The sequence below is a fragment of the Pelobates fuscus genome, chromosome 5 (assembly GCF_036172605.1).
Source record: "Pelobates fuscus isolate aPelFus1 chromosome 5, aPelFus1.pri, whole genome shotgun sequence".
Lineage (NCBI taxonomy): Eukaryota > Metazoa > Chordata > Amphibia > Anura > Pelobatidae > Pelobates > Pelobates fuscus.
The window spans coordinates 219,815,346-219,828,129 of record NC_086321.1 but is presented as its reverse complement, the minus strand read 5'-3'; the positions used below and the strand labels follow the sequence as shown (position 1 = coordinate 219,828,129).

Here is a 12,784-nt window from a genome sequence, read left to right as displayed (position 1 = left end):
TACTCAAAGGCTCCCTACTCCATCTATTATTGCCTCTATCTGGGCCCCGTTTATCTACGCCTGCGATCGCTACCGCTAGCATATCAGCCTTTTTACGCATCTTGCGCTCTTCCTCTTTCTTACTTTCTGTATCCCTGTTCATATAGACCTTATTTGCTACCTCCATTAGTTGGGTGATGGACATACCTGCAAACCCTTCTAACTTTTGTAGCTTGCGCTTAATATCTCCGTATGCTTGGCTGACAAAGGCGGAGTTAACCATTCGGGAATTGTCTGCGTCTTCCGGATTAAAGGGGGTATACAAGCGGTATGCCTCCAATAATCGGTCATAAAAGACACTGGGCGCTTCATCGCTTTTCTGGATCACCTCAACTGTCTTCGACATGTTAATGGCTTTCTTTCCTCCGGCTTTCATGCCAGCAATTATAGCGTCTCTATAGGCTCTGAGTTGAACCATATCAGCACCATTTACGTTCCAATCGGGATCGGTGTTGGGATAGTGTGTCGCGGCCCATGCTGCTGGATTGGCTTGGTTCAAAGCACGGGCTCTATCCTCTAATGCTTTAATGGCTGCTTGATTTATTCTTGTCCTTTCCTCATTGTTAAATAAAGTCATTAGTAACTGCTGGCAATCAGCCCATGTCGGATTATGCGTCTGTACTATTGAGGTGAACAGATCAGTCATAGCTTGTGGTTTCTCAGTATACGAGGAATTATGGGTCTTCCAGTTTAAAAGATCGGTTGTGGTAAATGGGACATATACGAAGACTGGGTCAGCGTGTGCCATTTGACCTGCGGCATCGATATAAGCTGACCCGGGATTCAGACGAAGAGGCATCTGATAGTGCTTTAATTGTTGGGCACCAGTCAACTGTCGGGTTTGGATGGGGCTACGTAGAGAGGCGTCAGTCATGGGTTCCGGTCGGGGAGAGATAGGGTATGGGGATGTGGGAGGTCGGTTTTGGGAAAAGGTCGTAAATAAAACACTTCGAGCCGAGCTAGATGAAGCTTGACCGGAAGTCTGAAGTGGCGCCAAATCAGGATATTCGTTTCTAATGGGGGTGGATTCTGGTTCCGGAAGGGGAGATTTAGTACGAGGGGGGGTGGATCCTGTACTGGAGGAGGAAGCGGAAGTGGATGAGGGTAATGAGGGGAGGGGTGCAGGACTTCCTGCGTTTGCGTCACTTCTTCTTAACGGAAAGTAAGGGGGCGGCAAAGGGATCTCGGACTCAGGGGGCGTGTCCAAAATGGGCCTAACACCAGTCCTAGTGGACGAGCAAGTCCTAGCTACCATGAGGCGACACTGCTCCTCGTGGCATGTCTGGAGCCATTTTGGCGAGTCATTTACGGCCTGTCTCCAACAGTCAATATAAGGAAACTGGCCGTAAAGTTCAGGCCTACCCGATACAGCCACGTGTAAGCGCTGTACCAGAGTTGGATCCAAACTGCCACGTGGCGGCCATGCCGCAACCAAAGTAGGCCACTCCCTAGTACACAAAGTGACCAAACGTACAGGAGACATCTTTACCCCAAAATCACAAACTTTGAATCCCTTTTTAAAATTCTTAACCATACATCCTAAGGGATCCGGAATCGTTGACTGCGACGCACCCATACTTAACAATGGAACGTCGTCGACAACGAATACTATACACGCGTACTATTCAACAGTCACACCCGTTTCCTCTGGCAACAGCACCACGTGGTACGGTTACCAAGTGAAACGTACACAATAACAATAAACACTCAGGGAATTCCCGTACACACACAGCTGTTACACCAGTCACTATATAATCAATATTATGCCCTTTGGCGTAACTATACAGTCACCCACGCTATAATTCTCTATATACGAATTACCCGTCTATAACACACCCCAGTAACATCGTCTTTTACAAATAGCGGTTACAGTACGGTTAGCATAGGTCAAAGCACAAGTTAAGGTCACAATACAATTATTAGTGGTTATGGTGTTAAACATGCAATGGACGACAATGATTAGTACTTATTATATAATGTCAGTAAATATACAGGGTTATGGTACCGTGCACTATAATACAGCAACACACTATTAACACTCTCGCTAGACGGCTGAGCTCGCGCTATCTAACAAGATATACACTTTACTAAAACAATCGTTAACACATTTACAATTCCCAACTAAACTATTGGCCAGTACCTTGAATGGACTACCTAAAACTATATACACCCGTTTTGGTTAGCCACACTGCCCAATCACCACATATATAGCGAGCTAGAGAACCGAATTTACACAGGCGCCTCTTAGTCGCACTATCAAAAGTCTAGTGGGTTCCAAATTTACACGCCTTCCCACTTAGCCCAGATAGGATGAGAACTAGCGAACCGAATTTACACAGGCGCCGCTTAGTCTCCCGGTCCCTCCGACCTAGCGAACGTAATATACACCCTAGAACGCTAGTCTAGACAAGACACCGGTGTCCGGCTAGGGCTATTTACACCAGGACCCCGCCTGACTAACCAAATCAAACGGTCTGACTAAAGAGCGTTCGATCGAGCGGTGCGCCTTCGCTCCTTCCCTCCGACAGAGGGGGCAGATACACAGATTCAAAACCCCTTTGGGCCTACCGCACAATCGGTATACCCCTAGTGGGTCCTGCCGTCTAAAACAGCAGTTGTCTTACCTCCTCGTTCCTGAACCTGAGTTCACACTCATCGACGGGGACACCCCAGCACTTCTCACGTAGAGGCCGATGATCTCCTGGACAACAGACCAGTGGCGCCGAGACGAAGGGAGGTCCACGCAGAAGTTCAGGGGTGCAGCCGTAGAGAACGTGGGCAAAGATAGACCGTCTCACGCCTCTGCCTCTCAGCTACCGTTGAACGATGAGCTTCCCGGCCAATGCACCAAATGATACCGGAGAAACTGACGGAAGCCAAGCACAGAGAGATGGACACAGGTTTCTTCAGGAAGGAAGAGATTCTTTATTGGATCACCGATCGGGACTCAGAGGGACTAGCGTCACCAAAATACAGCAAAGTCTGAGTACTGAATACATAGAGTACATTCCTTATATAGCACTGTAGCTCCTCCCACAATTAACTACACCCACACATACCCTTAACCTATTTAATAAATAGAGTCTAAACTCATCCATCCGGTCTAACCACGTGGCTCATCTGATACAAAGGAGAGGGACGCGTAATTCCAGTTCTTACATTCCTGCACCTGGTCAGTACAGTGATAACAGTATCTTAGCTACGTGTAATTAACTAACTGATACTACAAACACATATACATACATATGCCTTGTGGCAATCTTAGCCTGCTAAACTTGTATTTTACTGGAATTACATCACAATATACATATATATATATGTATATTATTATTATTATATATATTTGTTACCTGAAACTATGGTTGCTGAAGCTGGAAAACATCAGTTGCAGTTATAAAACTACATTTTTCTATCACACCTGCAAATTTGTTAAAATTTGGAATAATAAGATATGCTGCTAAGAGAGCTCTGTATAGACAAATAATAATAATAATAATACAAATAATAATAATAACAAAGTATTTAACCAGGAAAGGTACATTCAGATTGCTCTGATTTCCAAGTACGTCCTGGGGATGTTACTGCCAGTAGGCCTCAATTAACTGAAACAACTTTATAAAGAAGAGTGAGAGACTAATAAAGTCATACAGAAAATGATTATTACAAGTTATTGCTACTAAAGGTGGTTCTACAAGTTATTGAATCATAAAAAAAAAGTTTTTCAAGCATAGCAACTCCATTTTGGCTATTTTGTTGTAAAAAAAATCATGACATGGTGTAATATGTCATGTGTTGTTGTTCATCTGAGGTTGTATTTGCCTATTTTTAACACCTGCTAAGGAACAGATGATTGTTATTATGTCCTTAAATGTAAAACCATAAAATTCAAAGAGGGTGTACTTTCTTTTTCCCATAACTATATAACCCTAACTGAGAATTTTGTAGATTTCTTAAAATATGATTTGTTTTTTGGTTGTCAATTCTAACTTTCAGTTCTGTCCATTCATTGTGCACTGGTATTGTGAATACTGTTGTTATCTACTTCTCAGTTTGCAATTTTGTTTAGTTAACATTTTTGCTCCTGTAAAGGGGCTGCCTCCTTGTCAAAGTTTTTGAAAGATGAGATGCTGACACATTTGGCCTTCTACAAAATCTAAGGCTCATTTTTTGCATTTTTATTTAGAAGCATGTGAAAAAATAATAATATCCCAATTATGTAAATAGTTAGAGATTAATTCGCTGAAGAATCACTGGAATTATTTCCCATATTCTGTGGATATTTTCTTTTATCATGAATCACATCATAAAATAATCATATAATAATTGTGCACAGAGTGCACAGAGTAGTAATTAGTGTGGAAGGCTGAACTCCAATATATCTTACAATGTCCACTGCTGAATTGCAGATATTCATCTGGAAGAATGTGGACAACTAGAACTTGGCAAAAAGTTAATTATGTTTTTGCCTACTCATTGCACAGTAGTCTGCAAGTCTGCCATTAATACATGCTCCAGCCAAGAGTTTATGTTGGGTTGCTGTCCTCAGCTCAACAGCCAGTTTTTTGGCTGCAGTGTATGTTGATGATCGCCCACTAGTCAAAAGGTTTTAGAGAATATCATCTGAAATTATATGGTTATTTGCTGAATAAGTAAGTGTTGGTTCAAGGCCCATAGAATCCTGTATTTCTATTTATTTGGGAAAGTAAGTACAATTGTGGGTACAATTTAATACATGTTAATGTATTAAATCCCATTTATTTTGGCTGTAAAACATTGAGTAATTTTGTTTTTTTAATAAAATCTTGAACACCCTCTCATATAATCAGTGTGATTTTTTTGTAATTATGCAGCACTGTAATCTTAAAGGGACATTCTAATGAAAAGTAGGTGTTGAAACTGCAAAATGTAAACTATGTTGTTTCTAAGAAATGTCTCGGTTTTTAATTTTGCAAGGCTGTAGGAGCAGAATAAATACCCCAAATTCACTTCATTAAGATTACGTTATTTTGGTGCTTAATCCTTCCCTTGAAGCACATCACAGCAATGTTTGAATATGTGGAAGTGGCTACAGGAATCCCTATGAACAAGTCACCATGTGCACATTATCTGACCAGGTTTTTAAGTGTGATAGAAACCGGAAACTCAAACTAAACACACATATTCCACCTGTACATCATTCATGCCAATATCAGCAGATACATTAAAATATTCTTAACCTGACTTATTACAGCTGCACGTCAACCACAACAGTTGGTAATCTCCCCTTCTATAGTCACTACGTTTCTCTTTTGCACCCAAGACAGAGTTTTCTAATTAGGATAATCACAATTGTATCTTCAGCTCATCAACCCATCAACTATCACAGTTCACCTGTTTATCTGTTATCTACAATCTGCAAGTAAGAGGTCAGAAACAATTACATATAAAAGTTACACTTGCAGAATTGTGTACTTTGCAGAAAATCCTGAAACCCATTTTAGTTAGATTTTTACTTTGGTTCTGTAAGAACATTAGCATACCTTCCACATTGAGTGGTATAAGATCAAGAGAGGAGGGTTGCCAGAGGATTGATTCATAACACTGGCGATTCCCATAATGGGCAGGCCCATCCTAAAAAAGGGCAGGCCTGCCCACTGACTGAGCATGCCAGCCCAGCATCAAGCACACTTGACTGACAGACAGCCTGCCTGGCCAGGCCCAACATACAGGGTCATGCAGAGGGTGGTACTGAAGCACTCGCTGCATGGTCCTAGTTCGAGTTCCCAGTGCATCTAATAATGTGTTTGTGATTTGCTTTTCAAGGATAGTTTGCTGCTGTGGGACACCAGGGAACAAAATCAGGACAGTGGGGCAGGACATCAAACTGGCACTGTCCCACTTGAAATAAGGATTGTCCTACCCAAATTGGGACTGTTGTAAATCCTGCCATAGTAGGTAAGGAGACCTGAATATTCTGAGGACACTTATAAGAAGATATATAACAGAATAGTTTATAAGTGTTTGACTTTACAAATATAACATACATGGTAATGAACAGAGAGACATATTGGAGATCAAATTCCAAACGGCATAATATATGTGCCAATATTAAATTGAAACAAGTGTGAAAGTGAATAGTAATAGTGACCAGGGCCAACTTTATAACTGTGGAACCTTGGCTAAGCAAAGGCACACATGTGTCAAAGTGGTGCCAGGTCCACCCTGTCTGATGGATGAATGAACCTGGTTTATGAGTTTAAACAATGCCAGTTACTATTACTATGACTCAGAATGGTTTAATGTAAGTATTAATTGGTCACAATTGTCACATGTCTGAACCTCAATCTTTGTATTTTAAAATGTTCACTGGAACTTCTCTTCACTTTGCAGTGATGACTAGCAGTTAGTATAGCCTTAGTGGAACTGCATTTCATTGGCTGAATACTGTGCACCATGCTATACCTGGAGTGCCAAAAGTTAGAGATTACTGTTGGATGTAGAGAGCTTTCTTACCATACGGTTCCTGCTTGAAGAGCTGTAGCTAATGTCAATGCCTTGTCCATGTCTTTGGTGAAAACACCAGCAGCTAATCCATAGGTTGTGTTGTTTGCCCTCTTAATAACTTCATCTATAGTTTTAAATTTAAGGATTTGTTGCACTGGTCCAAATATCTATTGATAATAAACATGAAAGATTGTCAATTAAAATCATAACAATTCCTTACACCATGAGTAGATTACACAGAATACGATATTTACTATCTTGCTTATAATATATGAATATATAATAATAAAAACATGGTCCAGTTTTAAAAATTCTGTTTTACCAATACTTCATTATTAATGAAATCAGTCTGTTTATGGTAACATTATTTGGACTTTTTTTTATTATACAGTATATATTTGGAAATTACAAGGTTCTCTTGTATTTGTTCTGCTGTATAGTTATACAGAATTTGCTGTTAACATAAATAAAATAAAAACTTACAATCTAGTGTTGGACTAGTCTCTATATACTGCATCTATTTTATTTTTATACTACCCAGCTTACCTTGCTTTGCAAAATGTTCAAACAATTGATTATTCTTTGCAAAAATAAAATGTGTGAGCCCGACACTATATCCAATTAGGAAATCTGTTGGGTATGTGTTTTATCATAACTGTAAATTATGTTAAAAAGATATTGCATGCATTGTACTTTTACAATAAGGGCTATTTTAAAACCATCAACACAAACATACTTCTTCTTTGGCGATGCGCATATCATCTTTGACATCTGAGAAGACAGTGGGCATAATATAGAAGCCCTTGCCTTCACGTGCATGGCCGCCACATTCCAACTTTGCTCCTTCTTTCTTGCCGCTTTCAATTAGCTCAAGGATTCTATCATACTGTTCTTTGTCAATCTGTAATTGTGTCAATCAACAAGTTTATTGTTAAGGTGTTGCACAATAATAATGCTTGGTCTGACTGTCAACATTTATCAAATTCCTGAGTTAGTCATGATACACAATCATTAGAAACATTTGGAGTTTATTCATTAAAGTTTAATTCAAATCAAAAAGAAAACCTCCAAAAAAAATTCAGCATGATAAATTTGGTCTAAAGTCTGCTATTCGAAATATTTACTGGATTTTGGAATAAACCCTCTGTTTTGACTAGTTTAGAAGCTCAGCAAAACGAGTGACCTAAGTAAATTCTCCTGATAGAGTTAAGAAAGAATTCGCTAACACAAACATAAAATATGTGCTAATAATTATAGGAATACACAATGCCAGAGACACAGACACACTCATTGAGAAATACACATGCACACACTATCAGGCACAATGTGCAACTTGATCCATATAATATAAATTACTTACTTATCACCTCTAATTACTTAGAATTTAACCACTATTAAAAGCAGGTTCTTAGCTGCATTATGTGAAGACATTACATAACATACCAGCATTCAGGGTAATTCAATAAGGTAAGATTAGGGACACAATAAACTCACATTTCATATGTCACATGCAGAAGGGGGTGTAATTTGAAAGATTATTTTTCTCTAGAGAAGGAACTGCAAATGTATGGCTCTTATATCATACAAGTTGTGTTAGACTACAGTTCCTAACAGTGAACTAAGTCAGTACAAATTAATTTGTAGGTGTTTGCTATAGTCATGAAACCATGATCACAGTTACTTGCCAAGTGTCTAACGCAGTTAATTTTGTTAATTAGTATTAAACCTTGGAATGCCAAGAATTATTTTTTAACTGCCTGTACACAGGGCCGGCGCGTCCATAAGGCCTTAGGGCGCAACATGTGGGGGGGCGCAAAAATCCGAATCCTGGGCCCTTTGCCTGTGACTCGCATATTAAAAATATTTCCTGCTCCTGATTTGCTGCCCGGTTCCCAGTGCTGCTCTGATATGTCAGAGTAGTCTGATGGGCGGGGCTTCCTCCTCCCTGCATTCCAACTCCCCGGCGGTCTCAGTTGAACTGAGCTCAGGCTCAGTGTGCAGCTTCCCTGCATTGAGTCACTGCTGTACCTGGACAGGACATACACAGAGCTATTGATGGGCCCGGCAGCATCACCAGTGAGCAGGTAAGGAGAGCGGCATGTCAGATGTTTAAATTAACCCCCTCATTACCCCATCCCTCTAGCTGTGTGTCACTTTGTTCTTAGTCCTGTTTCAGTCTGTCCCAATAATCCCCTCACCCCTAGCCCTGTCTCACTGTACCCCTAATCCCCTTAGCACTGTGTCACAGCCCCAATAATCCCCTGCCCTGTGTCACTCTGCCCCCCCCCAGTCCTGTGTCACTATGGCCCCCTGGGCACGGCCCCACTAATCCCCTGCCCTCTAGGCCTGTATCACTGCCCCCCTAGGCCTGTGTCACTGCCCCCCTAGGCCTGTGTCACTGCCCCCCTAGCCCTGATTTACTATGTCCCCCTGCCCCCTAGGTAATGCCCCACTAATCCCCTGCCCCCTAGGGCTGTGTCACTGTCCCCCTAGGCCTGTGTCACTGTCCCCCTAGGCCTGTGTCACTGTCCCCCTAGGCCTGTGTCACTGTCCCCCTAGCCCTGTATCACTCTGTCCCCCTAGCCCTGTGTCACTATGTCCCCCTGCCCACTAGGCACTGCCCCACTAATCCCCTGCCCCCTAGGCCTGTGTCACTGTCCCCCTAGGCCTGTGTCACTTCCCACTAATCCCCTGCCCCCTAGGCCTGTGTCACTGTCCCTCCCCCTAGTCCTGTGTCACTGTCCCTCCCCCTAGCCCTGTATCACTCTGTCCCCCTAGGCCTGTGTCACTATGTCCCCTTACCCCCTAAGCCTGTGTCACTATGTCCCCTTACCCCCTAGGCTTGTGTCACTATGTTCCCTTACCCCCTAGGCCTGTGTCACTGGCCCACTAATCCCCTGCCCCCTAGGCCTGTGTCACTGGCCCACTAATCCCCTGCCACCTAGGCCTGTCACTCTGTCCCCCTAGCCCTGTATCACTCTGTCCCCCTAGCCCTGTGTCACTATGTCCCCCTGCCCCCTAGGCCTGTGTCACAGCCTCACTAATCCCCTGCCCTGTGTCACTCTGCCCCCCCAGTCCTGTGTCACTATGCCCCCTGCCCCCTAGGCCTGTGTCACTGTCCCCCTAGGCCTGTGTCACTGCCCTTTGTCACTGCCCCCCTAGGCCTGTGTCACTGCCCTGTGCCACTATGTCCCCCTGCCCCCTAGGCCTGTGTAACTATGTCCCCCTCCCCCCTAGCCCTGGTCACTATGTCCTCTTGCCCCCTAGGTCTGTGTAACTGCCCCACTAAACCTCTGCACTCTAGCCCTTTGTCACTATATCCCCCAGCCCCCTAGACCTGTATCACTGGCCCACTAATCCCCTAACCCTGTGTCACTCTGTCCCCCTGCCCCCTAGCCCTGTGTCACTATGTCCCCCTAATCCCTGCCTCCAATTACTATGTCACTCTGTCCCCTAATCCCTGCCCCCTATTACTATGTCACTCTGCCCCCATAATCCCATGCCCCCGTAGCCCTGTGTCACTCTGTAACCCTAGCCCTGTGTCATTGTAGCTCTAATTTCCTGCCCCCTAGCCCTGTGTCACTGTCTCCCTGCCCCCTAGCCACGGGTCACTGTTCCCCTAATCGCCTAGCTCTGTGTCACTGTCCCCCTAATCTCCTGCCCACAGCCCTGTGTCACTCTGTTCCCCTAATCACTGCCCCCTATTACTATGTCACTTTGCCTCCCTAATCCCCTGCTGCCGTAGCTCTGTGTCACTGTTCCCCTGCTTCCTAGCCATGGGTCACTGTCCCTCTAGCCCTCTGTCACTCTTTCCCCTAATCTCCTGCCCAATAAACCCTGTGTCACTCTGTCCTCCTAATACACTGCTTCCCTAGACATGTATCACTTTGTCCCCCTAGCCCTGTGTCCCCCTGATCCCCTGCCCTCATAGCCCTGTGCTAATCTGTCCCCCTAATACCCTGCCCCCTAGTCCTGTGTCACTCTGTCTCCCTAATCCCTTGTCTGCCTAGCCCTGTCACTCTGCCCCCCTAATCCCCAACCCTGCTATCACTTGTCACTCTACACCCCTAGCCCTGTATCACTTTGCCACATAATTCCCTGTTACTATCTGTCCCCCAACCCTTTGTTACTCTATCTCCCTTGTGTCATTGTAATGCCCCGTCTCTCTAGCATTTTGTTCCCTTTGTTTAAATTTTTTTTTCAATATATTACAAGATCAACAATTTAATAAATAGAAAATGTAATTCCTTGTGAGCCGTAGGTGGAGTGCATGGTATGCACCTGTGCCTGGTGCAGACTATTATAATTACTGTCTCATGGTTTTGGTGCCCAGTTATAGAGTCAATGCACTCACACTGGGATTCCTAGCCTGAACTTTGACTCATAACAAGCACCAGACTAGAAGGAGGGGTCTGCAGTGCACCAGTCATAAGTACAGGACATGTGTTTTACCACCTGGCCACCAGGGAATTTCGCTCCCTCCATACAAAAAAATGTAAACAGGAGTAGAGGTAAAACATCTTTTTTTATTATTATATGCATTGAGCACCCACTACACACAGCCAACACATGCACATGAAACATATCACACACAGACCAAACACAGCACATCACATTATTATGAGGTTTATTATAGTGGAGCTCTGTGATAGTGTTATACAAAATGCACATACATTTTATAGGTGTGGAGCTCTGTAATAATCTACTATGCACATTAACGATTTGTGATACACTCAAAAAATACATTTCTGTTTTTTTTTTTTATTGCTGTGGATCTCTGGAATTAACTCATCCACAACACATAATACTGTGAATTTTAATGCCCAGGATCAAGGTAAATGAGGAAAACCCAGTCCAAAGCAATAATCTTTGTGTTTGTAAGTGGCACCTCTGTATACATCAAGGGAGTGACGGGGCGGCAAAATGCATCTCCGCCTGTGTACCTAAAAATTCTTGCACCGGCCCTGCCTGTACATTAATTTGACCCTCTGCATCTCTGCTGAGCGACTGTAAATGGTGCTCCTCGCACATTCTAAAAGTCATGGCTGATTCTATCACCCAGGGAGGATATTGGAGGAAGGTTCTGACAACACAGAAAATATACTATGATACATTAATACTTGAATACATGAATTCTTTCGCAGCGAGAATTTACCAAATTCTTTCAAAACAACAATAACCAATGTTTTTGACCGTTTCCAATTTTCTATATGTGTCATACCTATTGTGTTTCACATTCATATTTTTCTGCCCACAATTTCAGTAAAAGATGAACAGAATGAAATTAAAGCTAACATTGTGTTAATGTTCTAATGTTGTTAATACTGCAAACTAAACACATTTTTGTTTCATGCCTCGCGTAGATATCAATCTCATGTTTCAAAGAAATGTTCACCAGTTTCATTTTTATTGAAAGTAACTTGGTAGTGAAGGAGTTACACATTTTTATTCTACGCACACTTCTCTCCAAATTGTGGCTTGTACAATCTTTCCATCAAAAAATAGCAAATGTTCCAACCTGATCCCAAATTTTATGCTTAGATTACAAAAATAAAAAAGATTAAGTGTAGAAAAGAAAGTAAAAAAAGCAGAGCTTTTTATTATAAAAAAAAAAAAAAAATAAGCTTTATGCCACTGAGCACTAAAGGGCTTATTTTATCAGTAGAAAATTCAAAGAGGATTTTCAGCTTTAGATCTTTTTTATGGAAACTGATAGGAAAGCCTGGCTAGGAAAGTTGTCCAAAAAGTACATTTATATTGCACAACCCACACTACTTGTTAAAAATGCATAAACAAGCTCAATGTTCTACCATATAATCTCTTTATACAGATACACAATTCTTATCGTATTTGCAGAAAGATGTACACATCAGAATTCAATTTGGTAACAGTTCAAGCAATATGTTTAATTATGTGGCCAAGCCAAGGACTGAACACAACACCTTGGCATCCGGCCAGGACAGAATAGTTATTTCCTTGTACGTTTTGATCCCTAAGCATAGGAAGCCTGGGAACCTGGCAAATTCACATAGCTCCTAACTGCAGCTTTGACTCGCATGTATAATTATAATACCTTTTGGCTGATTGTGCACTGTACTCTTTCATTAAGGTATACACCAGGATATAAAGCTAGCGTTACACTGAAACTGAAGTCAGAATAGTAGATGGTTCATGACGTTATTGTTTGAACGTGAAAACATTCAAAAAATAAACAAATTAAAAAGTCATCTCTGCTTACTATTTTTCGACATTTTATTTATTT

General features: G+C 42.3%; 1 protein-coding gene across 1 annotated transcript in view; it reads right to left on the bottom strand.

Moving 5' to 3' along the window:
* ALDH1A1 (aldehyde dehydrogenase 1 family member A1) overlaps nt 1-12,784 on the bottom strand; it is a 76,853-nt gene that overhangs the window by 27,708 nt on the left and 36,361 nt on the right. Inside the window, exons 10-11 of the mRNA XM_063455039.1 lie at nt 7,259-7,423; nt 6,532-6,689 (exon numbers count right to left, since the gene is read on the bottom strand). Of these exons, the coding sequence (XP_063311109.1) occupies nt 6,532-6,689; nt 7,259-7,423 (323 nt within the window). The remainder of the gene's footprint in view (nt 1-6,531; nt 6,690-7,258; nt 7,424-12,784) is intronic.